Raw genomic sequence first — 27,659 nt, 5'->3', positions numbered from 1 at the left:
CATCTTCCAAGATGCTATCAAAATTTCCTTTTGAAAAAAAATCAGGACTCTTGCCTTTCTCCAGTCCTGTGGCACCTGTCCCTTTCCAGCCATCTCATGATGGCTCAGCCATTGTGTAAGGCAGTATGGTATAGTGAGAAAAGAACTGGACTTGATGACAGAGGACCCAGGTTCAAATGCTGACCCTGCCACTTCTCATCTGTGTGATCTTGGGCAAATTACTTCATCTTTCTGGGCTTCCATTTCCTCATCTGCAAAAGGAGACGGGTAGACTGCAGGTGGTTTCTAAGGGACCTTTCAAATCTAAGTCTATGCTCAAGAACACATCAAGAATACATTCCACAATTCTTTCAGGGTCAGAAGATGTAGTTCACCTGGGCCTAGTTACTCATGATCATTCAAGGCAGCTGGGTGCCTTCTTACTATTTCTCCACCTACACTGGGTGTCAATTTCCCATTAACCATTCTTGTTTCGTCCTCTTAAGTCTAAGATTACTCTCTCTGGCAAAGAAAAGAAGGTCAGACACGAAGGAAGGTCCTATATATACCAAAATATTCATAATTGCACTTTTGTGGAAGCAAAAAGTTGGAAACAAAGTAGATGCCCATCAACCAAGGAATGGCTGAATAAACTGTGATCTATAAACATCACGAGAGTATTATTGCACCATAAGAAATGACGAGTATGAGGAATTCAGAGAAACATGAGTAGACTTCTATGAACTGATGCAGAATAATTAAGCAGAACCAGGAAAATAATAGACATGACCACAAAAATGTAAATGGAAAGAACAACAACAAAAATTGAACACTGTATAATTGTAATAATCAACCTTGGCCCAGGAGATGAGGAAATATACTTCCTTCTTTTAATTGGAGAAGTGGGGGACTATGGGTGTGGAACACTACACACTGTTTTTGCTTAACAGTTTTCCTTTGCTACAAGGGAAGGCTCATTGAATGGTGATAGAGGGGGTTGTATCCAAAAACGATTTGGATGTAACAAGATAAGGCGCTAATAAAACTTTAAAAAAAAAATCAGTAAAAAACCCAAAAAGTTGACTAGAGATCAGTTTAAGATGTGTCAGCTACAGGGTTTGCTCAGACAGGTACCAGAATTCTCAGGGTTTATAACATTTAAATTCCAGTGAATTACAATCCAAATCTATGCAGTCTCTGAACATTTAGGAATGTTAGTGCTAACATTCCCTGTCCACTATTTTGATAGATTTGAATATTTCTACCGAACTCATATTCCACTTTACTAATCCACTTGTGAGGCCCTGGGTATATACTTTTGATAAACATGCTCCCACTTTTTTCTGAACAGAAGAAACAGAAGAGCTGGTTAACTCTTACCTTTTTTCCATTAATTATCATTACCATCATTATATCACTTGGATCTTTCTTCCCCAATATAGCTCTCCCCTCCCCAATTTGTTCTTGGCTTTCCTTGCCAACCTCAGCTCACTCTGACTTCTAGTACCCCTGGCCTTCTTAGTGGAGAGTGCCACGGTTTTGTTCTGGGTCTGGTACTTGCCCTTGTTTTCCTCCTGTCTTCTATACAGGCCTTTTGAAAATTAAGTTGGTCAGAGAGCTGCCTATGCATCCATATCCAGTCTCTTTAGACTACTCCCCATTTTCTTCAACAGAATTCTTTCTGTTTGTGTGTTCAGAATTTCATTCTTGAGAACTAAATATTCCACATTTCAAGTTGTGGTCCAGAAGCCCCAAACCTGTTCTCAAATACCATCTTCTCAAATAGCTAGTCACTCCCTGCTCTATCCATACAGCAAACAGCCAAAAGAACCTGACTGTGTTGCTCCCCTGACTCAAATAACGTTATTGCCTGCCTCTCCACTGCCTTCTAAAGAAAGACCGAAGTTGACCTAGAATTCAAGGCCTTCTCCAATCTGCCTCTGATCTTTCGGGGCCCCCACACTGCCAAACCACTTGTTCTCCTTTGATTCTCTCCACTTTCCACATCGTCCTGCCTCCAAGCCTTTGTTCTGTTCTCTCTTCCTGACGCTTCTCATTTTTTTCCTTCCTGTGCCTGATTCCATAGTATTGTCTGTTTCTCTTGTCCTGGTAATGTTTTTTATATGTGTACACGTCCTATTTCTCCTAATCAATTGTAAGCTTCTCCAGAGCTAGGGGAACCCATCGGATTTGGGGTGGGGGCACATCACGGGTGTTTAAATGTCTGATAAACTAGGAGGCAAGTGGAAGAAGTGACTCTAAGAGTCCCTGTGTGACCTAGGGTGAGTCCCTTCACCTCCCTGGGCCTCAGTTTCCTGATCTGTAAAATGAGGGTGTTAGACAGATGGCTTCCATGTTCCCATTTTGGCCCTAGATCTAGGATCTGAATGACCCCTAAAGGGTCCACATAGCCAATTTGTAGTAAAATGGCAAAAAAGGAAATGAAAATGACTGGTTTTGTTTCCTGGAGACCTGCCACGTATTAGCTACGTGACCATGGCAGTGGGGAGACTTCAGCAGGAGTCTTCAAGGTGCCCTGCCCACCTCCCCACCGAATCGAAAGCTAGCTAGGATAGTGATTGTCACCCGGTGCCATCACTGAGTATTCAGTCAGCACTCAATAAATACTGAATAACGGGGTCACCTGCCTCTAAGCAGGCCAGTCAACACCACTGTTAAGGTGTTGGAGGGGAAAGGGAAGCTGACCTCCTCCGAGAGAGTGAGCCAATCAATGAGGTCACCATCATAAAGCCGATTTTATTGCCAGTAAACCGTCAAAAACTCATTTGTTTCCTGTTTCAGTAGGACCTTATTCTTTCTGACTAAAATCCAGTCATAACATCTCTCTTAAAAATAAAATTCTTTTGAAATAAATAAACATACAAAATAAATAGCATATTTCATAAATAGTTTTTGCCCTCACGCACAGTGTTCGTGCTCATATCTTAATAATATTTTTTTTCCTTCCTACTCCCCTCCTCCTTCTTCCTACATATGGGGTTGTTGACTCCCCAGGGATTTTTTGGATGGCGGCAATCTCTGGGGTCTTCTTTCATGTGCTTGGTGTCAAGGTGTCTGTGTAGTTTGTGTGGTGGGAAACATACCCCCCAACTCCCCTCCATCAGCCCTCCCTTTCCCTTCCCTCCCCTCCCTCCCCTTCCCTCCCCTCCCCCCACCTGCTCTTTCACCACCTCTGGGGTGATATGCAGGTCGTGTTCCCACCCCCCATCCCCCTCCCTAGTTGCCCCCCCCACCCCTCCCGCAAATCACGCAACCTGTAAATACACTTTCAACAACAAGAGCTCGGCTGGATTGAGTTCAACTTAAGTGCTTCTCTGTTATCGAAGTTGTTAAAAAGGACGGCTTGAAAGGCTATGAGTATAGAGCTCAAGGACATAACTGTGGCCCCACCACTGGGGGGGCAGGGGAGGGGAAACAGAGGCCAGGTGATCACATCATCTATAGCGGAAGAGGTCTCTGGACATGGAGGGCAGCTTGGAGGAGTCAACAGGCCTGGGTAAAAAGTGGGTGAACTTCTGGTGCCGTTTAGTCCTGAAGCCCTCTCGGGGTGAGCCGTCTTTGTTCAGGGCCACATAATATTGTCTCTCCGAGTCTGAATGCTTGTACAAGGTGGACGCATATGTATTGTACCAATTTTCTTCAAACTGCTCCCGGAAAACACATTCTCTGGTGAGTTTCTTCTGTGAGAGGAAGAAAAAAAAAAAGGCAGACCGCATTACATTTCTTTAGAAATATAGATTATACACAGAATTCCAGAGAATTGAGGAAACATACTCTCCTCTTCTCAGCAGAACTACAAGAGACAAAGGGATGGATGTTGAAAATTTGCACATGATATCACGGTCATTTGGTCGACAAGTTGTCGATAAACAAATATTAAGCCCCTGCTATGTGCTAGGCTATGGAGATAAAGTAGAAAGAATGAAACAATCCCCATTCACAAGGACTTTCGGGGGAGAACAGCTTGAGCAAAAGCCTGGAGGTGGGAAAAAGTAGGGACTGCCCTTAAATTCCTATAAACTTAAGTTTGCCCTTAGCTCATCAAATTCTTTTCTGATTTCTTCCCCACCCTCAAGTGCCCTCCCCTTCAAGCCTCCTCCCCTTCTAAAAACCCACCCTCAGTAAAGGAGCTTAATAGTCTTCATACTGAGGTGTCAGTGACAAAACAGCTTAGAATAAATTTGAGGATGAAAATCACTCCCAAGTCTCCAATGATTTCTATTTTCCTCCCGATAGCTTGGAGGGGGTAAGCCAGGGGTTGTTATTTCCATTTTATAGTTGAGGAAACCTAGGCCCAAGGGAGGTTGACATGGCTGAGGTCACGCAGTTGTACATGACCCGACCTGAGCCTCGGTTGAAAGGCAGCTCCGTTTCCTCTACATAATGGGCACAGGGGCACGGTAAGGGCTTTAAGCCAATTTGTGTCTGGGTGAGGTTTCCTGGAAATGATATCCCACAGACATCAATCATTGAACACGTGGATTGTACGTAGGAATCTGCTTCTGCTCCAGAGAAACCAGAAGATGGGACAGAAGGGACAGAAGGGGCAGAGGACCCGGGTTCAAATGCCGATTTTGTTACCTGCTCCCAGTGTGCCTTTGGCTGATGGACTCAAAGACCTGCAAGATCCCTTCCAGCTCTAACAAAATCTCTGAGCCAAGAGCAGGAGCCTAGAGCTATTGGCCAAAATGCACCGAGTGGGGCAAAGGGGTGGAATGGCTCTTGGCCTTGTAAAGCCAGGGCTATCCAAAGTATTAAACAGCTGAGAGGAACTAGCCAGTGTTCTTTGTCACCCAAAGAGCTGCAGCATGAGGCACTCTGGTTAATGTGAGGAGGTACTTCCCATAATACTGATGGGGATTTAACACTAGCATGGCCAAGGGAAGGGAAATGGTGGAATGGCCTTCATCACAGGCTCCTTGAAACAGAGGGAGGGACCTTGGATGAGTCATTCTTTTCTCTGGGCTTCCCCTTCCTTGTGTATGAAATGAGGCTGGACACTATGGTTTCTTGGTCTCTCTTGGCTCAGCCATTCTCTTTTCTAAAGTCCCTTTTTCCAGCTCTAAACCCGATGATGTGACTGCTTCACCCTGAGCCCTTTGTGGCTGAGGATGTAAGCCACCCTCTGGGTTCTCCCTGCTCAGAGGGAACCCAAGTTACATAAGAACAGTGAGATTCCAGCCTACCACAAGAGCTGACAGGTGATATGGCCTCAAACCTATATATGGCTCCCAGAAGGCAAGCTATGATCTCTGCCAATGAAGGGCCCTCTGGAAGCACCTCAGCTTTGACGGCTGGGGGCTGCAGGCCCCTGGGTCTCCCGAAACGGGCCTATCCTTTCACCCTTGATGTGACTGCCATTCCAGAAGGGGACAGTGATACCAAGTGCTGGGGACAGGCCTATCTCTCAAACGTCAAGAAAAAATGTCCTCCTCCAAGTAGGGGGGGTTGGGGAGAGGGGAGGTAGGCAGTCTGGGAGGGAGCTGCTGGCTCCCTAGCCTTAGAGGCATCTGGCATGGTGGGGCTTGAGCTGGTCACAGGATCAGAGTGTTAGAATTGGAGGGATCCCCAAGGATTACCTATCTAGTCCAGCCCCGTCTTGTTAAATGAGGAAACAGTACCAAAAGGAAGCCGTGATTTAGCTAAGGTCTCTAGACAATGGATTTTCCCCAGCCTGGAATGGAAATTATAGATGAAGGGAAGCCCCTGAAAGCACCTGGGTTAACAAGGAGAGGGCCCTTCTTTTTTGGCTGACATAAAAGCTCATGCCTGGCTAGTCCTTGCCTCTCTCTGGTGCTTTGTGACCTGCTAGGACTGGTAGCAGCACACTGTATGTACTGACCTTGAATTTGGCTGACCTGCCTTTGACAGCTTGTCACTTCCTTACCTTCCCTGGGCCTCAGTTTCCCTCCTCTGCAAAATGAAGAGGCCAGACTAAGTAGATGATCATCACCCACCTCCCCTTCTTCTTGAAAACCAGCCCTGTAACCATCAGCTTTAGGCCCAAATTAGGGAAGTGTGTTTTGGAATCTAGAAAGATTAGGAAAAGGGGCTGGGATGTGTGATTTCCTGGATATTGCAAAACTCCCAGATGAAGACGCTTCCTCCACCAATGGAGATTGGCACTTTCTCTCCCTAGAGAATTGACACATTGGGGGCAGCTAGGTGGCACAGTGGATAGAGCATAGGCACTGGAGTCAGGAGGACCTGAGTTCAAATCCAGCCTCAGATACTTGACACTCACTAACTGTGTGACCCTGGGCAAGTCACTTAACCCCAATGCCTAGCAAAAAAGAAAAAAAAGAAACACTGAAAATTGACACATTAAGTGATGTGCTTTTGTGTGTCCTAGAGGAAGACCTTGGGCTCAGGACTCCCCATTTCTGAGGTCAGCTCTCACCATTCACTACACCAGGTGTCAAACACCCAGCCTGACTCTCCAGGGTGTAGCCCAAACCAGAAGAATGTGGAGTTCCTATCTGATTTTAATGTGTTGATATATTGATTGAAAAAGCAAATCTATAAACGTGTGTGGTTTTCTAAGTCACTATGCAGTCTGTAGGGATCCTTAGGTCCAGTTCAGTGGCCCCCATGTCTATTTGAAATTGGTACCTCTACGAGGCAGCTAGGCGGCATGGTGGATAGAGCATCAGCCCTGGATTCAGGAGGACCCGAGTTCAAATCTGACCTCAGACACATAACGTTTACTAGCCGTGTGACCCTGGGCAAGTCACTTAACCCCATTGCCTAGCCAAAAAATAAAAATTAAAAGATAAAAATAAAAAAAAAATTGATACCACTACATCAGGCTGCCACTCAAAAGTCAAGAAAGTTGGCCTCAAATCCTGGTGAGTCATCTTAACTCTCAGGGACCTGATGTATAAAAATGAGGGGACCGGAGCAAATGATTAGTTGAGCAAGCCATTTACACCTTCATTCGAGTCATTGGCAAAAATGGTTTAAAAGTACAGGGTCAAGCCCAGATCCCTGGGACATTGTACTCAGACCTCCTTCTCAGGAGTCCAGGACTGTAATGGACTACTGTTTGGGTAGGGTCATTCAACCAGTCCCAAATCCATCTAACTGTATTATCAGAGTCCAAATCTCTCCATCTTGTTCAAAAGCAAAGCATGAGAGACTTTTGTCAAATGCTTTGCCAAAATCTAGGTAAACTCAATCTCCAGTAGTCCCCTGATCTCCTGGTCAGCAAGTGGTATTAGAAAAGAAATCGAGATTGTGGGCATACCACCTGTGCCTAGGCCAGTGCTACATTGCACTGACATCTATCAAGGGTGGTTTACCAGGATATAAAATGAACATATGTCTTCTGCATCCTCTTCAACCTCTTGGCAATGCTTCGATTCAGCTTGATACCAGGCCAAGCCAAACACAGATCCAACCTGCTACCATCCCTGCCTGTGCCCTTAGCCCGAGGCATCAAGTAAAGGGTTGTGGGTATTCTGCCAAGCTTGGCTGAGTTACAGTTCTGCTAGCAGCTGCCCTTGTGCCTGCATGGGTGGTGCCAACCTCCCTAGGGGCCTGCTGGCCGTGTTGGCCCCGAGTTCCCAGTGTTTTGTCCTTGATGTCTTTCATAGCTTTCCTTTTTTCTGCAGTTCACAGTGGTGGACCCATTGGGCCTGGATGCAAATCCCAGTTCTGCCAATTACTAGCCCCATGTCCTTGGGCAAATCACTCACTGCCCCTTCTCTGGGCCTCAGAGTCCCTTTTTATAAAATGGAGGAGTTGGATTAGAAGACCCCTAAGATCCCTTCTGCCTCTAAAACTGTGACTCTCTTGCCTCTGGGATACCCCAGCAGGGTGCTCCGCCATGCACACCACTCTCCCCTTTCCCCCACACCATGTCATTTTAGTTGTGAGAGATAAGAGGAAAAAGTGTTAGGAAGGCAAGAGGAAAAGTTCTGCTCTTGGAACCATCCAGCACTTCCCTGTTCTGAGTGTTTCATGAGGCCTTAAAGAAAGGATGAGCCTAAGCCGTCACTCCCTCTCCTCCAATCCAGTCCCTACCAATCCCTGAATTGTTCTCCCAGCCCAAACCCCTGCAAGGTTACAGAATCAGATTTAGAGATCAAATCCAACCCCATAATTTTACACAGATGGAAACTGAGGCACAAAGAAGACTCGCCCAAGGTCACACAGCTAAGATTTAAACCTAGGTCCTCCTGACTCCAAGGTCCACCCTCTTCCCACTACATCTCACATAGTCTCTGTGTAGCAGATAGCTGTTTGTTCTGGGCAAGCAGAGGTGCCCAGGGGACAGCAGCCCTGGGAGCCTCCCCAGCTATTGCTGGGCAGAGGATGGAGGTGCAGACACATATGCCTCATCTGCCATCTCACCTGCTGTAGGGCTGTTCACCTCTAGGAAGAGAAATTGCCACCCTTGCTATTCTATAGGCTCTGCTGTGGGCAAAGGATGAGTTGGTAAGAGCTGAAATCTCCAGAACTAAAGGAAGTTTTATATGTAGGAAGAGTAGGTAGCAGCCTGGATGGTGCCAGCTGACCCGTTCCTCAAGTTAGATTATAGATCTTTGAGTTGGAAGGGGCCTCAAGAGATGGCATGATCCAGCTGCTTCCATTCCTTTCAAAAAGGAGGCAAATGAGATTTAGAAAAATAAGTGACTTCCAAAGGGTTACATAGCTGGTAAATTACACCCAAGATTCGAACCCAAGTCTCCTGATTCCTTGTGCCGTCCTCTTTATGCTGACTTTCCTTTGCCCCCAAATCTCTCTCTGACCAGCCTGTCCCAGTGCCCAACACTTTACTCTTCAGAGTTAATCCTTTGGATTAAATCATCCTCTATCCTCTGGGCTCCTGTTAAGGTTAAAAATGAAGCACTGAGAGGGCTGGCAACATGAGTACTAACCCATCAGCACCCACTAGGACGGATTTGTTTGGCAGATAAGGAGAAGGGTAACTCACCAGGGAGCCACTCAGGGCTGTGATGGGGAAGTGAGGCAAGTCAGCTCTTATTGCTTAGGTACGGATCCCAGCTCCACTGCTTACAACCTATGTGACCTTGGATGTGTCAGTTAGGCCTCTCTCTAGGCCTAAGATTTTTCTGCCACCAAATGAGATCCCTTTCAGCTCTGACATCCCAGGATTCAATCAATTTGAGGTTGGGTGGGAAGAGAAGGTTGGAAAATGACTGAGGTACCGAGCACTGTGTGGGCAAGCAGGTGGGGCACTGGCAGGGGCCTCTTAATTGATTTTGCTGAGGTCTAGGCCTATTTGAGAAGATGGGCTGGGGCGGGAGAGCAACTCAGATCCAGCTACCAAACTAATTCTTAGAAAAGCATTTCTGGTGATGATTTAAGGAGTTATTCACTGCAAAAAAGAAGAAGAAGAAGAAGAAGAAGAAGAAGAAGATGTGTCCTGAAAAGGTTTTCTTGTGTCACTAATAGAAAGTCAAAATCTGAGCCCCAAACAAACCATTCAGAAGGTATCGTGTTGCCTTTTCTTCAGGAGAATCATTCTTCTCCTTTGCCAGCCCTAGGATTTCTACTACTTCCAGCTAGCCCAGCCCCAGAAGGCATGGCAGATCTTCAACTTACCGAGCCATATAGCTCGCCACGCTCATTCATCCCTAGGTACAGGCCTGAGTCCACTCCTCGGATGCTGATCAATCCCACAGCCAGGCTGATAAATTCCAAGATTCCTACAGTGAAAAGGGGAAAACACAGTTGCCATTAATGATGCCAACAAGAAACAAGGACCCTGGCCCTCCTCCCTGGTCTTTCTTCCCTTCCATTATCAAAACACTTTGGTAGGTGACGTGACCAAACTGTTTTTGTTTAGGAAATGGGCATGCCCAGGGAAGGACAAAGCCAGCCCTGGGCTGAGGGGTGAGAGGGCGTGGTTCAAGAACCTTAGGGTCTAGTCCTGGCAAGGCCACTCTGCATGCCTTGTGCCAGGGCCTGAGGCTCCTCCAGGCTTCAATTGCTCCATCTATAAAATGGGAACAGTGATCAGTAATTTGCAACCCATATGCTTCCTTTTCCAACTCTATGAAATCTCCAAGAATAAGCTAAAACCACGCTGAAGGCATTCTTTTATGAATGAGAAGGATAGAGGCAGCGAGTTTACACCAAAAGCATTTCACAGCAAACCAGATCTTTACAATCACAACTGACTGTTGAGAATCCCATGTTCCACTGTGCCTATTAGGGACTTTCAAGAAGTATTCCATTAAGGCAGAGTCAAAAGCCACCTTAAAAGGCTCTCCCCCAACAGGGTGTCTCCTATGCACATGGCAAAGTCAGGCAAAGTTTCTTGCAAGATGCTGCAACCAAATAACTTTGTTTGATGTCCCTTTGCTTCTACCGGCATTAAATGAGGCCCAAAACAGCGTCTTCCCCAAAGGTGCTTGGCATTATTATGGAGGATGTCTGGCACAGTCCAAATGGAAAAGGGTTGGGGGTAGGTCCTCCAGGTGCTCAGGCTTGTGGATGATACTACTGATTGCCTCAAGCCCCAGAAACACTGCCAAGCCTCATCAATGAGCCTCATGGTCACTCAGCCTTACTATTCACACATCAAAAATCAAGTGGATGAAGACTGTTGTGTAGATTCTGATACATGCTTGAATGGAGAACTCAGCTTGCCTACTGGCACATATATCTTGGACCATTATGGACAGTGGCCTGGGGCTTATGTTAAACGGGAGTAGGAGTGTGGGGCTGGACTGCAGGGCTTTTAAGAACCCCAAGCTTCTCCTAAAACAAAGAGTCATCTCCTTCATACCAATCTTTGTTCATTGATTCTGGGTGGCTGTGAGCCAAGAAATACCTGAAGAATTCAGGTTAAGTTTTGCCCAAAGGGCAATAGAGACACATTGGAGGAGAAGTAGAAGAAAGGATTTCTGTTGGAGAGATATCCAACCATGAAAGAAAAGATTGTCCAGGGGTAGCTAGGTGGCACAGTGGATAGAGCACCGGCCCTGAAGTCAGGAGGACCTGAGTTCAAATCCGGCCTCAGACCAAACACTTGACACTTACTAGCTGTGTGACCCTGGGCAAGTCACTTGACCCCAATTGCCTAAAACAAAGAAACAAAAAAACAAAAAAAAAAGATGGTCCAATCACATAGTGAGCAAGACAGATGACCAAGCCCACACTCCACTGGAATTCCTAAAATGTCCAGAGAATGGGCCCAAGGCTCCTAGCAGGTTGGGTTGACTCCCTTTTAAGGAGGCCGTGTACTAGTGGCACAAGGTGGTCAGAAATGGATGGGTTGGGTTTGGGCCTGCGCCCTGAGGGGATCCACACTGATGAGATCTTCAGTTCCTTGCCCAGGGGCACTGTGAGGAAGAGAAAAGGCTTTGCCTCCAAAGCCATCATTGTGCTTAAGAAGCTCAGCTAATTCACAGAAGAAAGGGGTCAGCAGCTTCCTTCCTGGCTGAGCACAGACCACTGGCTCACCTTCCTTTAGGGCAGCTCCTGTTTCGTTTCTCTCCCTCCTGGCCCTGAAGCTACCTTCTGAAAGCCACCTGGGACACTGAGTGGGATTCAAAATGTCAGGGCTAGCAAGGAGCCTAGACTAAGACCGTCAGACTGCTAGGTGGCAGAGTGAATGGAATCCTGGACTTGGAGGCAGCCCTGAGTTCAAATGCAGCCTCAGTCACTAATGAGCTGTGTTAGCCCCCCATCCGTAAAATGGGGGAACAGTAGCACTTAGCTCACTGGGCTGTTGGGAGATTCCATGAGACGACCTATGTGTTGAGCACTTTGCAAACCTTCAGTCGCTACCCAAACGTTAGCGATTAACCATTATTAGGGCCGGAGAGGACCTAGGAACATAAAATCTCATTTTACAGATAAAGAAGCTGGGACCCAGAGTGATTTGCCCAAGGTCACACACAGCCTGTAAGTGGTCAAGTTCATCATTGCCATTTCTGTCCTGGAAAATTGACAAGTGGCCTTCCAAAAACATCTGGGGAAAAAACCCGTCAGGTCCTGGGGAAGACCATCTCACGATTCAGAGCTAAAAGGGCACTCGGAGGTGTCAGACTTGCTCCTAATTTTTGAGCGTTCTCTTTCTGGGGACTCCAGAATGAGTATCCTTGCTTCTGCTGACATGGGTAAGGGAGGTAAGACCCGAGATAATTTTCTTTTACTCAGAGCTAGCCAAGCAAAGGTGGGGAGATCAGGAAGGCCCTGGGAGCATGGGAATAGAGGGAAACAAGCGAGGAAGGGGTGGGGGAAAGAAGTCAGGCCTAACATGAAACTTCAGAATGGGGCTGTGGGCTGATGCTGTTCCTATCAAAGGCCTCTGGCTCCAGGCTGGGTAGGCAGAATGGGCTTTTCCAGGACCCACTTCCATCTACCAGTCGTGCGTCTCTCTGTTTCACATTTTCGGATGGCTAGGTCAATTTCCTCCACCCTGACCCACAGCGTCTCTTGTGCTTGCACAAAGCACTATGTGGTGGTCCATATTGCTAAGGCTTTTATTTCCTGGGAACTTTGCTGACTCCTTATGAAATCCTTGAAGATATCACCAGGAACTTTCAGAGGTCATCTAGTCCATTCCTCTGCTATCTGGAAGGACACTATGGAATGAGTATCTGTGGGTTTCTGGAACCTTCCACCATTCTAAGGGCAAGAGAGGAAAGGGCATTACTTTCCCCCATAACCCACTGTAATCTCTAACAAGAGGAAGAGCAGAAGTCAAATCCTATCTAGGCCACTTAATTACGGGTGATAGTGGGCAAGTCACTTGCCCTCTCTGGGTCTCAGTTTCCTCCTCGGTAAGATAAAGGGTTGCCTTTCACTAGACATTGATGTCTAAGTTTGAGATCCTTTGCAGCTTTAAAACTAGGCTTAAGAATGCCTTTGTGTTGTTTAGGAATCTAACCTCTTTATTGCATGGAGGAAACTTAGGACCAGAAGTTAAGTGACTTGCCCAAGGTCACACACCAAACAGCAGATGGTTCAACTCTCATTCAGTACTTTCCCCTCAAGGCCCCACTGCCGCTCAATATAACTTGAATCCCAGAGGTTCGGACCTGTCAGACAAGTCTTCCTTCATGTCCCTGTTCTCCCTATTCCTGAAGTCCCACTGCCTGGCTGTCTTTGGGCGCCATGTCTGTTTGCCAGTTTTCTTCTTAGCTGGAGTCCACCCAAGGGGGGCCTGCTGAGAGGCACGTGATGATGGGACAGACATTCCTGGCACTTGACCAGCAGGAATGCAGGGCGAACAAGCCCTTTCCCCCCTCTTGGAGCTTCAGCTGGAAGTAGGTGTTGGAGGGCAAAGTTGCTAAGTGGGCAAAGTTTATCTCCAGCACTCCCTGTCAGCAGCCAGACCTGCAACCCTCCAGGCTCAGGGCATTTGCAGACTGAAGTGGAAAGAGCTCTGGATATGCTATCTGTACACACTGTCAGATTCAATTGCTGTAGCAACTATTTTGCTTAAGTGACTTATTTTTTTATATAAGGGAGGGGGTCAGTTTGGCAGGGGGAGGGGGAGTTAGTAGAGAAATGACTATGCTGTACAAACAAAAGGCATCAATTAAACTTTCAAAAAGACTAGAAGAGTTGGAGGGACTGAATTCAAGTCCAGATTCTGCTACTTCCTCCAAATGTGACCTTGGGCAAGTCTCTTCTCTTATCTGGGCTTTCTTTTATTTAAACTGAGGATCTGGACCAGTGATCTCTAGTCTTTCGAGATCTAAATGCTATGATCCTTCTCATTCATCTACCTCCATAATCAAAACTTAAACCTGTATCCTATTCCTTTGGGATTCACCAAGATGGTCAACAAATAATCCATGCTAAACTTGGGGGTTTTCTTGAAATAACACCTTATCTAAAGAAGTTTCCAAAGGGGAAATGACCCTTAAATGTAGATGGCTGGCTTGGAGGAGAGATTTTTGGAGGATGAGTAAACCTCTTGGTACAACCTCAAATCCAGCCATCTATCTATGGCTAGGGCTAACCGTGGCCATACCCACTGAGCAAGAGAACAATCCTAGAGCTTCACTAATAATCCAGGCTCTCTACCCACCCATAGTAAACAGACCCACCATCCCAGAAATGTCTAAGAAGCCTCAAGGAGAACTAACTGTTCCTAAACAGAAGGCCTGGGTTCAAGTCCAGACTCCGTGCTTCAGAGTAGGGGTGGGAAGGGGAAGACAGCCCTTTTTCTCTGGGACTCAGTTTCTTCCTCTGGCTCCAACTCATCTTTACAGGCTTTCCACATGATATCCCCTTCACACGTCCTAGGTTCCAGCCAAACTGGCCTTCCTGCTATTGTTCCCCACCCATGACATTACATCTCAGGCCTCCATGTTAGTACCCAGGCTGTTCTGTATGCCTAGCATGCTCTCCTTCCCCAGCTTGGCCTCCTGAAACCCTTTAGGCTCCCTTTAAGGCTCAGCTCAAGTTCTTTTGTAATTCCCTGTCATTAGTGCTCCCCCGCCCCATACCCTCAAATGACTCAATTTTACAGTTACTTATCTGGGTGAATGTTGTTTCTCTCCAGTAGAAAGTAGGCTTCTCAGGGCAGGGACCGTTTCATTTTTGTTGCCTAGTACATTGCCTGGTGCGTGGTAGGTGCTTCAAAAGTGCTTGTTAGATTGGACTGAATTGAAATGGGAATTAGGATGCTTCCACCACCTAGCTCAGGGCTTGCTGCAGAGAAAACAACTGTGTGCTTCAAGCACTATAGACCAGAGGGAAAGGTGGAGGAGCTGGGACATGCTTTGCCACCCCCCCCAATTCTCTGACCTTTCCCAGTGCCAGAATGGTTGGCACTGCCTGATGGGCAAACCCCAAAATCTCCGGGCTCGGCATCGGCTCCTGGCACCCTGCCCCAATGGCAGAGACCAGACTGTAATCCCCCCCTTCATCCCACCAGCTGCCAGGCCCCTGGTGCTGTCTGCCTCCCGGTCTCCAAGTACCCATTGGGAAGGCTGGGGTCCGAGTAGAACCGGCCGGCTGGCCAGCCAGACGGAGATTTCAATCCTCCTGGCTACCGAATGCAGATGGAGAAACAGTCCCCCGTGCCAACACGTTATTACTTGGAGTCAGGGCTGTGCTTGGGCTCAGCCGGGCTCTCTCTGAACACTCGGATTCCAGGGTAATCCTCGGGGGCCCTGCTCTCCAATTACAACAAATAGCTATTTACTTTACGGGGCCTTTGGAGACTACAGCCCTTCCCCCAAAGCAGAAATCTATAATATTTTATATCTTCAGTCTGGTCTCCTTTACTCTGCTGGAATGTTGACTGCTAAAACACTTATGGAATGTTCAAGTTTCGATTTATTGAATACTCGGCCTGATTAAGTCCAAAAGGAGGGTGGGGTGGGGGGAAGGGCTCCAAAGCCCAAGCTCCCCCTCATCCTTTACTACAAGCTAGACCAAGGTTTGGATCTGTGTTAGGTTCAAAGTCGGCAGGGGAGGTGGATGCAAGACAACTTTGAGCAATGCTCCAATTTCCTTTATGGGAAATTCACCAATCTGATGAGGGAAAGGCCGGGGAAGTGGCGATGCTGAGAGTTTCTGGGGCAGAGGTTTTTTTTTGTAAAAAGAGGTAAGAGGTAAGCTGGTGGAGAGGGGGAGGGAAAGATATGCTACTGGTGGTTTGGCAGAATTTGGAGCCAAAATGGATCTTTGAGATCCTCTAGGCCACCCCTCCCAGAATTTTATGGATGGGAAAACTGAGGCCAAAAGCAGTTCAAGGGCTTGCTCCGGATCGCAAGGATAGTTAAATGGAACTGGGACTTCAACTCAGGTCCTTTGATTCCAAATCCTAATTTCTTTTCCCTTTAAATTCCCAGATGAAAAGGAAGAGAGTTGGGTCTTTGGGGCCCTAAACAGAAATTAAAGACCAGTGGCCACAGACAGGGTCGTTTATTCTGTCTTTACTTTGACCTTGGGGATTCCTAGCTTTAGGTACCAGGATTGCCACCACCCTGGCCCTCAGGGTTCTATGTCTGTGAGACTCTCCCTTACACACTAGCAGCCAGCCACCCCAGAATCCTTAGGCCATTCCTTCTCTGTGGAAAAAAATCCAGTTCTGGGGGCAAAGGTGGAAGGGTTCCCTCCCTGGAGAAGTGGGGAGAGCTAAGCCAAGCTAACAACCTGCAGTGGGCCCCACCCCCTCCCATTCCCCCTTAGGGACCTGCAGAAAGTTTATACAGACACCTGCAGCCCTCAACTGAACTCCCCCCCACCCCCAAACTTACTCTACTTCAGCTCAGAATGCATTTTTCCAAGATGACATAGGCCTCATTAGGGTTCCTGCCTGCTCTGAGCAGGCCAGCCCTGTCCCCAAAGCCATTTTCCAGGCTGGGCCCTGCCCTCAGACCCCTCTTACTATACCCCTACACTCCTTCACGGTGCCTGCCTTTTGCTTTTCTAGTCTGGCAGGAAAGATAACTTGGGGGTGAGGGTGGGGGCGTAGTGGGAAGGAAGGCTTAGGAAGATGAGTCTTGAATTTGCATTGGCTTGGAGGTAGGAAGGGTCACCTCCTCTCTGCTTAGGGGGATACAGAGTCTCTAGGAAGGGAAAGAGGGTTTACTGGGCCTGAGGATTGGGCTGGTTGTCACTGCACCTGCGGAATGACTTAGCACTGGGGAGAATAGGAAATTGAAAATAAAAATGGCCACATTGCTAGGGAGTGAGCACATTTGTTTAGAGACCTAATGATCTCCATCCTGGGACATGGTTTATATTAATGTGTAATTAGTTCTGTATGTGAGACAGGCGGCTGTGCCCTTTGAACAAGCTGCCATGAGCTGGGCAGCCATGGGGCCATCCCATGTGCTGGGCAGAGGAGAGATACCTGTGTCTGGAGTCGGAGGGGGAGGAGTCCTTGCCAGCACCGAAGGCCCAGGCCAGGAGGGGTAGAAGCCAGGTACAGTGGGAAATGGCCTGGATTTGGAGGCACCAGACCCGAGTTTGAAACTAGACTCCGCTACCCTAAAGCTCAGGCACAGTCCCCGTCTTTGGGCAGTGTAGCCAGCTGGGGAAGTTCCCACCACGCCAGTGACTTGCGGGTTATTCCTACCCCACCCTACAAAGTGCGGGTTTTCCCAAGGCTGAGGCATAGAGCCAATACCGACACCCCCTCCCTATCATCCCTCCCCCTCCCCCCCCTTCGCATCCGCCGGTCTGGGAAGCTGGCCTAGATAGAGCGATCGATCAATTAATTGCCAAGCATTGATTAAGCACCTCCTCAGTGCCAGGCATTGTCAGGGAGCTCTAGCCCGCGGCTTTCCCGAAGGGGCACAGCACTGTAGAGCGCCCGGACAAGCCAATGCAGTCCCGCCCCGACGGAGGAGGAGTCCGCGAAGGGAGCAGGGGTTACACCTGCTTCAGACAAGTCCCCAGGAGGGCTGCAGGTCAGGCGGGCAACCCCACGGTTTGCGGCCGCTCTGTGGGCCACCCCGCCCCCCTCCAGCCAGCAGCTAACTAACCCTCCTAGTCTAGGCGCCCTGGCTCCGAGCATTGCCCAGAGCTCCCCACGCACAAACGCAGACTGTCCCCCAGGCACACTCACGCTCTGCTCCCCCAGCCTCGAGGGCAGCCAGAGGGCAGGCAGACGGCGGGTGTGCCAGTGGCCTGTCCCGCCCCGTCCCCGCCCCCCCCCCCCCCCCCCCCCCCCCCGGGGGGCCCCGCCCCCCCCCCCCCCCGCCCCGGCCCCGTTCCCCTCTCACCGAAGCGGCTGTGGTCTTGCCGGGTGCCGTGCACAGTCCCGTTGGGAAAGATCTCTAGGTGGAAGCCGGTCCGGCAGTAGAGCTGTCTGCGCCGCAGGATCCCCTTGAGGTGGGCGAAGTCGGTGGGCGAGCCGCGCTGCAGCTTGCCCTCGATCTGGCCCAGCCGCTCGGTCAGGAAGCCCGGGGAGTCGGCTAAGGGCATGCTCCCCAGGGAAGACGAGAAGCCGTGCACGTCCCAGTCCAGAGAGGCGCCCAGGGCCCCCCCGAGCTCGGCCATGGCCCCGGCCACCGTAGGGGGTGTGTGAGAGAGCGTGCGTGTGTGTGTGTGTGTTTATGTGTGTGTGTGTGTGTGTGCGTGTGTGTGGGTGGGTGAGGGTGAGTGTGAGTGTGTGCGCGCTCGGGTGTGTGCGCCGCGGGCTGGCTGGCTGGCTGGCTGGCTGGCTCCCTGGCTGGAGGAGCGGAGGGCGAACAGGGGCGAGGGGAGCAGGCAGGGCTGCAGGGCTCGGGCTGAGCTCCCTGCTTCCCCGGCTCCGGCTTCTCTCTCTCTCTCGCTCTCTGTCTGTCTCTGGGCCGCGGGCTGGCGGGCGGGTGGCCCAAGTCGTGGCCGGCCGGGGGACCTGCTCGGCTCGCTCAGCGGCGGCGGCGGCGGCGGCGGAGAGCGCGCTGCTGGGACGGCTGCTGCACGGCGCTGGGAACAAAAGTGGCGGGGCCCCTGGGCCTTGATCTCGGGCTGCCTTTCATCCCTCGGTGTGTCCGGCTATCACAGGCGAACGCCACTTTATATACATCCGCACTCACTCCCCTTACATTGACATATTGGGTATTTAAATACAAGCCACACCTCACTGGCATCCCCTCCGAGATTGGTGTGCGTGGTTTGGGTTTTTTTTCCCCCCTTCTCGGATCCATTTGGCTCTTTTTGGGAGAGGGGGGTGGAGAGTGAGTGAGCTTCACTCCCTCTTTTATTATGAAAAAAAAAAAAACGGCAGGAAAAAGCTACACATTGCAGCGAGCCATAACAGCTTTTGGCGAGTTCTTCTGAAAGTACTGATGAAATAACGGAGCCCCGTGCGCGGGAGGCCGGTGGCGTCCCCAGGCACCGGGGCGTGCGTCTGATTGTCTGATGGTGCGACTGATTGTCTGATGGCGTGCCTGATTGTGTGCCAGGGTGCCCCTCTACCTGGTGCCCCGGGCGCATCCCCAACTCCTCCTCCCCGTCTGCGCTCAGATTTACCAGGCGCCCTGACCCCAGTCGCCTTTGGACCCTCTGAGACCCAGAGAGAGAAGTTGGGCCAGGGCTGAAATACCTCTCCCCATCCCCCCAACTCTATACTTGTATTTAGACCTCGCTGTTCATCTGGCAGAGGACAGAAGTGAGACCCAGAGGGGCCCAGCCACTTCGGAGACTGTGTGCTCCTGCTCCTGGGAGCAGGGCCTGTTTCACTTTTGCCTTTGTGTCCCAGCGCTAATTACGCTGTGGGGCACTTAGTAGGCGCTTAATAAACACTTGTTGATCACTACAGGTAGTTAGTGGCAAGAGCCAGGCTTTGAACCCCAGGCCCTGTGACTCTTTCCCACTGTACCCACAGGTGGGCAGTGAGGGGGAAGGAGGAGACAAATGCATAGAGATTGGGGGATGCCCCTGAGCCCCCATGGTCACTGGGAGGAGGGCAGAAGGGTGGGAGAGAATCTCTCAGAGGAGGGAAGACTTGCAGGGGGGCGTTTCGCTGAATATGGGGGGAGGCAGGGAAGAAAGTGATCTTTTTGAAAAACGATCTCGCCTGGTTTTAAGGCTGCGTTTCTTACAGGCCTCTTGAGAGCAGAATATACGCAAGGAGGCTTGAAGCCTGTTGTGGGCTTTTCTTCTACCTTTTTCATGAGGGAAACAGGTGTTTCCTAGCTCTCTCCTGTGCTCGGCTCCCTGACACTCTATCTGCAGCAGCTGCAGCCGCCGCTGGCGAGGGCCGGAGAGAAGAAGGAGGAGGAGGAGGAGGAGGAGGAGGAGGACCCGGCCCGGGCGCCTGGGGCGAGGTGGGGGCCGGTGGGGGCCGCTGGGGGGGGGGGTGGGCCGCGGAGTAACTCGGTCGGGTGGAGGGCTTCTGAGCCTGGGCCGGGCCGGAGCTCCTTGGCTCGGCCACAGCTCCAGGGCCCGGCCGCAGCACCCGGGCCCTGGGGGTCGGAGGTGGTCGGGCACGCCGCGCCGCCTCGGCTCGCTCCAGCGCCAGCTCCCTCGGGGCTCCGAGCGCCCCACGCCCGCTCGCCGGCGCAGCGCTCGCCGCCTAGACGGCGCTGTTGCTCGCAGCTTCTGCTGGCGTGGTAGGGCCGCTTTGGCCCCGGATCCCCGTCTCGGCCCAGGGAAGGGAGAGCTAGGAAGGAAGGGAGCTTTCCTAAGCTGCGCGGGGCGCTGGAGGCTGGGCGCCTAGTACAGAGATGTTCGACGTCGCGCACACCACCTGCATCTTTCCTTCTTAGGGTTAGACGTGGAATGGACGTCAGAGGCAGCAAAGTCCCACCTGCCTCATTTGACCCGGGCGGGGGTAAGTTTCTGAGGTCCAGCTGAGGGAGACTGAGGTCCAGAAAGATGACTAGTTCAGGTTTAAACCAAGGTCCAAAGTCTGTGTTCTTTACTCCGTACCTCGTTTACCTTGACCTCAAGTCAAATCAATAAACATTTAATAAGCGTCCACTATGTGCTACGCGCTGTGCTAAGGGCTGGGATACCGCTCCCTACCAAAATAGGCGAAAGACCTTCTAATGCGGAGACGATCGAGCCAGGACAAATTCGAGGAATCTCCGAGGGATGGCACTAAGATTAAGGGGGGGACCAGGAAAGGCTTCTTGCACGAAGTGGGGCCTTAGCTGAGACTTGAAGGAAGGCTGGAGGTGGAGATGAGAAAGTAAAGAATTCCTCCCACGGGGGGGGGGGGCAGTGAAAATGGCGGGAGTATGGAAATGCAGAGTCTGGCGCAGGGCGGCCAACTAGGCCCTAGACTAAACGAGGCGTGGGAGAAATTCAAAGAGCTGGCCCAGCCCTGCCAGATTTATAAACTTAACAGAGGGCAATCAACACGACTTTATTAAGCGCTCACCGGGCACCAGGCATAGGGTATTACGAGATGCAAATCCAAGTTTCCCTCAAGGAGTTTATGCTTTACTGAGCGAGGGCGGAACAAAGCAGTATGGGAGAAAGTTCATTAGAGGGACAAAGAGTGGGGATGGGGAGGAGCGGTTCACTGAAGAAGTGAGCAGCAGAAATTAACTAGAAGCTACTCAAGTCCTCCTCATGTTTTCTCTCCCAATTAATGTTGGGACAAGTGTTTGGAAAAGCATTTTTGCAATTATCAACATCACAGTCGACAAACTGTAAGTTCCTGGCTATGTGCTAAACATTGGGACATTTTAATGGAGGAGACAACATTCAAATGACTGGGCACACAGGAATGGGAGGTAATCTCCAAGGGAAGGGTGTGGGGATGGAGTGGGGGTAGGGTAGGGTGAAAATGAGAAAGGTCTCCCCCCAAGGTGGGATTTGAGCTGATCTGAGGAGAGAGGTTAAGTCCCTTGTCCAGAATTACACCCCAGGGCCTCGACCCCCAGATGAACCTATAGCTCTAGAAATTTTAAAAAGGGATCTGAACCCATATCTCCCTGACTCCTAAGACTAGCATTATAGCTCCAATGCCATACTGCCTATGGTACATCTGGCCGCCGGTGATGTGGGGCTGGAGCTCACAGAGGTGAAAAAGGAACCCAAGTAAATGAGAGTTTGAGAGCTGACACCCTTGGGAGAAGGGAGGGATACAGGGGAAAATGTAGGTGATATGAAAACAAGATATCAAAAATCTTTTTAAAAAGATAAGTGAGGACTGAATAATATAAAATGCTTTCCTCAGAAGAACCCTCTGAGGGTTCATAATCCTCATTTTAACGATTGGAAAACAGGCTGGGATAAGTGAAGTCTGTGTCACAGTCTGTATGTATCAGAGGCTAGTTTGGAACCCAAGGCTTCCAGTCGCCCAGGCTTTAGCCACTGAGCAGCAAAGAGCCTATAGGGATGAAAATGTTTACCTCAGTGTATCCAGGCTCCAGAGACTTGAATGGTGCTTCCTCCACCTTGGGAGAAGGCAAACCTCCACCTCCTCCCTCCCTATCCCACTCTTCCCCTCCACCCCCATCCCTTAGTAGACAGTCTTTTTGAGTTGTTTTGTCTGAAAACAAATTCAGTTTCCCATAGGCCCTTCGGATGAGCCTCTCTCGGAACTCAGATTGGCTGGTTCTCGTTGGAGAGACCCAGAGGCCATAGCCAGCCCATTCATCCCAAATCACCTTGATGCCCCCCTGAGGCCTTGGAGGCTGATGAGTAAGGTTAAGGGATTCAGATTACTAATAGGCGAAAGGTATTGACAAGAATGATAAATATTCAACATTGCCCAGACCACCCTCCCCCTCCTTTTTCCGAAAACCAATTTAGGGAACGTCTTTATCTTCTTTATCTCCTCTCCCTGGAGCCCTCCAACCTCCCAGGCTAAGCTGAGATCCCATTTGATCTAGGCTCTGGGAAGCATTTCCTGGCCCTCCCCCACCCCAGGAATATCCTGTACTCCCCAGGCAGAGTGGGAATCTGCTGGAGTTTCCAAATGCTCTGGTTCCTCCCCAACCCCCTAAGGAGCACACTCCCGCTTAGGGAGGAGGGCTGCTCTGAGTGGATTCATTTCAGGCGAATGAGACTCGATTATTTCCACTGTATTCATGCAGAGCTGTTTCTACGTCGTCTCGCTCGTTGGGCTGTGAGCGCCTGTCTTTTGCCATTCTCTGGATCCTCCCAGCGCTTAGCTCGGTGCCTGGCACCTAGTAGGTGTTTAATAAACATTTATTGACTGACTCAAAGTAGATCATAAGTTTCTTGGGGGCAGGGACTGTTTCATTTTGGGCTTTGGAGCCCCAGGGACTAGCTCAGTGCCAGACAAATGCCGGCTGATTGCCTGGACTTCTTCGCTACACCTGGGTGCAGGCTTTGCATCATGTCTGCCTAACCCTCTGGGAGTCTGCAATCTAAAAGGAAAACAATATACACGAATCATTTCTTTAAGAATTTGAAGAGTGAAAATCCTTTTAAAAAAGTAATAAGCATTTCTGTTCTCCCCGCCCCCTTCTTCCCCTTCCCTTTCTCCCCATTCTCCTCCCTCCCCTCCTTCTCCCCCAAGCTTGTCAGCCAGAGGGCTTTTCTAATTAACCCTGGCTGGATTCTTGGGTGGACTTCTGGGGAAGGCAAGGAGAGTAGATTGTCACTCTTGGATCCAGTGACACCGGTCTCCTGGCTGTTCCACCGACAAGACACTCGTCTCTCTGCTCCCAGCATGCTCTCTGGCTGTCTCCCATGCCTGGAATGCTGTCCCTCCTCCACTCTAACTCCTGACCCCCCCCCCCCGACTTCTTTTAAGTCCCACCTGAAATCCCACCTTCTCCAGGAAGCCTTCCCCAAGCCCTCTTAATTCCACTGCTTTCCCTCTGTTAATTATTTCTTGATTATCCTGTGTGTAGTTTGCTTTGTATCTATTTATTTGTATGTGTTCTCCCCCATTAGGTTGTAAGCTTCTTGAAGACAGGGACTATCTTTTGCGTTTTTCTGCATCCCCAGCTCTTAGCACAGTGCCAGACACATAATAAGTTCTTAATAAATGTTGATCGATTGACCTTAGTAGGACTGCATTTGCTGCTCTGTACATTAGTAGTGAGCAAGCACTTTTTTATAGTGAATTCTGCTTTCTTTGATAACTGGCCGAGGGGGAGCAGGACCTTGTCAGTGTCATCTAGTGGTGGTGGGATGCTCAGCCCCAAGGAGGAGAGGAAGGATGGCCTGGGGTGGGGGGTGGGGAGAGATAGGGAATGCTGTTTGCCAAGCTCCTAGGTAGAATTTTCAGCTCCTTCTCCACAGCCACTCATTACTTCCTGATTTGGTTTCCCTAAGGTTACAGAAGGTGTCTCCTGGGGTTATAATAATGAACATTTATGTAGGGCTTGGAAAGCACTTCACATGTTATCTCAGCAGTGGATGAGCTTGGCAAAAGGAAAGGAAAAGAGGAGGAGGAGGGACAGGATGGCTGGGCATCGAGCAGCTCTGCAGTCCAGATGGGCTCTGAAATGTTGGGGGGAAGAGTTGGCACCTTCTCCAGCTCCAAGTGCCCCTCATTGGGGCTAAGCGATGCCCCAAGGTACCAATCCCAAGCCTGTGCCTAGGAGAGGAAGGAAGAAGTAGATAGAAGAGCAAGAGAAAATGAAATTAGAAAACAGAGAAGAGGGAAAGAAAGACACATTGTAGAGAGAAGCTGAGGACTGTCAGTAGTTGCTGGAGGTGCCACTGAGAGTCAGGAGACCTGGATTCAAATCTCAGCTCTGCCATTAACTAGCCAGGCAGCCTTGGCAAGTCACTCCTCCACTCTGGGCCTTGGCTTCTTTCTCACTACAATGAGAATAATGACTCTTGTCCTGACAAGATAAAATAGATGAAAGGGTGCAATAAGGCTGCTCGTTAGAGCCAAACTGTGGAGAATCTGGAAAGCTTGTATTTGGGCCTTCACATTTTGTCCTAGAGGAAATAGGGAGCTCATGAAGCTTTGTGAGCAGAAGAATAACACGGTCAGACTTAAAGCTTTAGAAAAATGACCTTGGCAGCTGAGTGGAAGATGGACACCAGTTATTAGAGTGTTGCAATAATCTAGGCAAGAGGTGATGAAGGCCTGAACTAAGGTGGAGGCTGAGTAGAGAGAAAGGGATGGATGTGAGATGTGTAGAGGTAGAAACACAAGATTTGGCAATGGATTTGATATGTGGGGTGAGGGAGAGGGGAGAGTGGAGGAGGACACCAATATTTCAAGCCTGGGTGTCTGAGAAGGTGGTGATGACCTTGACAGAAATGTGGAATTCTGGAAGAGGGGCCAGTTTGAGAAGGAAAGTTAATGAGGTCTGTTTTGGACATGTTGAGTTTGAGACTACTCTGTAGAGTTTAAGTGCTTTTGTAAACACCAGAGTGTTTTATTATTAGAATCTAGACCACTGCATGGGAAACTCTGCCTCCAGTTTGAATTTGACCACTTTGGCTCCCCAGGGAGATTTCCTTGTGAAACATTCCTGATGGGCCAGAGTCCACGTAAGGTTCCAGCTGCTCTCATGCTCTGGGTGGGTCTTTGCCCACAAGTGGAGCACCTCTCCTGGGGAGACTCAGTACCCACATGCTGCCACCCTTTCTTCTTTCAGAGGCTCTTCCATCTGAGTCAGTGAATTGAAAATTAGCTGATGTTTCAGTCCCTCTTCCCCCTTTTCCAGAGATGGAGTACAACCCCGGTCAGCTACTCAGGAGGCAGCTCAGCCAGCCAGTATTTGGAAAAACTCTTTCACTAAGGTAGAAAATAATGGCATCTGAAATATGCAACTGTGATCATATTATCTCCCTCTGAACCATGTCCCGGGTTTCCGTATTTCGGTTTACATTGGCTGCTCCCAGTAACTGTCTGAAGGAGATCAGTCTCCCTGAGACTTGGGCAGATGACTGTTTAAAAGATTACAAATGGTCTGTTCAGGATAATTTCTCATATAACTTTAGGGAAGTTATAGAAAGAGAATAGAAGTTTTCAAGTGTCTGAGAGGCTGTGATATGGAAGAGGGATTAGCTTTGTTCTGCTTGGCCCTAGAGGACAGAACCAGCAGGCTGGAAGGCCACACAGATTTAGGCTTGATGTCTGCATAAAGGAGTCTGCCTGGCCAATTGGAGCTCCTCCCTCTGAGCTCAGGAATTGAAGGCTGGGTATCTGGGGCACGTTGTTTCGGGGATTTGGGATCAAGTCGGAAGTGGCCTAGTGATGTCTGAAGTCCCTCCCACTCAGATTCATTGATGAAGGCACAGCTAAAGCCTGGGCTGGCCATCCCATAAATGTGTCATGATGGGACCTCAGCTGCCTCTGTCTCCTCCGTGGCTTGCCCATCTCTAAATGGGCAAGGACTTTTCCCTAGTTCCTGGGTTTTTCTGCAATGAAGTAATGAACCCACCAAGTAGGCCTAAAGTATTGGGCTTTATACTTTGTGTGGATGCCGGAAGTGACTTCCCTTTTCTGGGCCTCCATTGCCTTCTCTTAAATGAGAATCCCTAAGGTCCTTCTAGCTCAAAATGGTATGTTCTTAAATATTTGGTGATTGACTAAATCTATGTACTTTTAAGCAGATGACTCCCAAATCTCTCTCTCTCTAGCCCTCAACTCTCTCAATAAACTAGATTTTATTGACATCTTTTTTTAACATTGACTTAATTTCCTAGCGTTCTTCTGCCTCCTCCATCAAAGAGTGTCACCCCTTAATCTCTCTCTTATTTAATTGTATTCCTTTATCTCTAATCTCTCTTCTGAGCTCCAGCCCCAGTCACCAACTGCCTGTTGGACCATATGTACCAAAGACAACCAGATAATACCATGGGCAGTACGGCATAGATGATATAGTGCTGAACTTGGGAGTCAGGGAGACCTGGGTTCAGATCCCTCCTTTGTCACTAGTGTCTAGTAACTAGCCCATCTTCTGCCCTCGAATTGCTTATCTCCTTCTCCTAAGCATCATGCCTTGCCAAACCCTAACCCTGGCTTATTCCCCCGCATCTTCCTCCTTAGCTTCCATTCGCATCTTGCTGAACAGAGCTGCTAATTGAGTTTACTCCAAATTTCTGTTATCTAATCTCAACTGGGTTCTCACTGTGGCAAAACAAACATTCTATTCCTTCCTAATTGATTCGCTATCCCGCTCTCCACAGAGCTGTTCCCAAACTTTTCAGCTCTCCTGAAGCTCCCCATGAGAACCTCGCCTCACTGAAAAAACAGACCATTTACTGAGAGGTCCCCCTTCTCCACTCCTGCTCATTTCACATCATTCAGACATCTCCCATAATCTCCTCCTTCATTCAGATCTCAAATGAAGAGGCCACCCTTCCCTTTGCCAAAAGCTAAGCCCTCGAAGGGCATTTCTTTACGTCTTCCCCAGCAGATTGCTTTTACTGTCATGTTCAAACTCTCCCTAGATATTGGCTTTTTGCCACAACTGTGTCCACGTCTCCCTATGCTTAAAAACCTTCACTTGATGCTACTGTCCCTTCTAGTTATCATCCTATACATCTCCTCCTCTTCGTGGCCATAAACTCCTTGAGAAAGTCATCCGTGTTGCAAGCCTTCACTTCCTCTCACTCCTAAACCCTCTACAATATGGCTTCTGACCTCATCATTCAACTCCAAACTTCTTAATGATTTCTCCGTTGCCATATGTATGATGATCCTTCTTGACCTCTCAGTAGTGTTGCCACACTGTTGACACCTTTTCCTCCTGCCTACTCTCTCTTCTCTAGGTTTTTGTGACATTGCTTACTTTGGAATATTCTCTTACTTTTGTGACCGCTCTTTGTCAGTCTCCTTTACTAGATCTTCATCTGGGCCATACCCACTCACCACGGGGGACCCCGAGGTTATGTCCTGGGCTCTCTTCTCTTTCTCTCTATACTAGTTCACACTGGTGATCTCATGGATTTATTGGCCATGTCCATGCAGATGATTCCCAAATCAACCCTAGTCTTTCTTCTGAGCTACAGTCATGGCTTACCAGCTGCCCCTTGGACATTTCAAACTGGATGTCCTGTAGCCATCTCAAACTCAACATGTCTAAAACAGAACTCATTATCTTTTTTCCAAAATTCTCCCCTCCCCTGAACTTCCTTATGACTGTCAAGAGCACCATTATCCTCCAACTGGTTGCCAGATCCAGTCCTTTCTACCTTCACGAATTTCTCAGATGGGCCCCTTTCTGTCTACTCACACGGCTACCACCCTAGTTCCAACCCTCATCACATTTCACCTCTCCTCTTGCTGTGGCCTTCTGATGGATGTCCCTGCCTCAAGTCTCTCCCTACTCCAAACCATCTTCCACTCAGTTGCCCCAGTGATTTTTCAAAAGAGTAGGTTT

General features: G+C 49.3%; 1 protein-coding gene across 1 annotated transcript; it reads right to left on the bottom strand.

The window, feature by feature from the left end:
* Positions 1-3,337: 3,337 nt before the first annotated feature.
* On the bottom strand, positions 3,338-17,949 carry FGF16 (fibroblast growth factor 16). The gene is made up of 3 exons (XM_027840212.1): positions 17,673-17,949; positions 9,571-9,674; positions 3,338-3,680 (listed from the first exon to the last, which is right to left on the bottom strand). Exons 1-3 carry the CDS (start codon positions 17,947-17,949, stop codon positions 3,435-3,437), a joined length of 627 nt encoding a protein of 208 aa, XP_027696013.1. The 3' UTR covers positions 3,338-3,434.
* Between the last annotated feature and the right edge of the window lie 9,710 nt (positions 17,950-27,659).

Source organism: Vombatus ursinus, unplaced genomic scaffold, assembly GCF_900497805.2.
Source record: "Vombatus ursinus unplaced genomic scaffold, bare-nosed wombat genome assembly UNPS02004691.1, whole genome shotgun sequence".
Taxonomy (NCBI): Eukaryota; Metazoa; Chordata; class Mammalia; order Diprotodontia; family Vombatidae; genus Vombatus; species Vombatus ursinus.
Note: the sequence above shows the minus strand (reverse complement) of the source record. Positions and strands in the feature narration are given on the sequence as shown.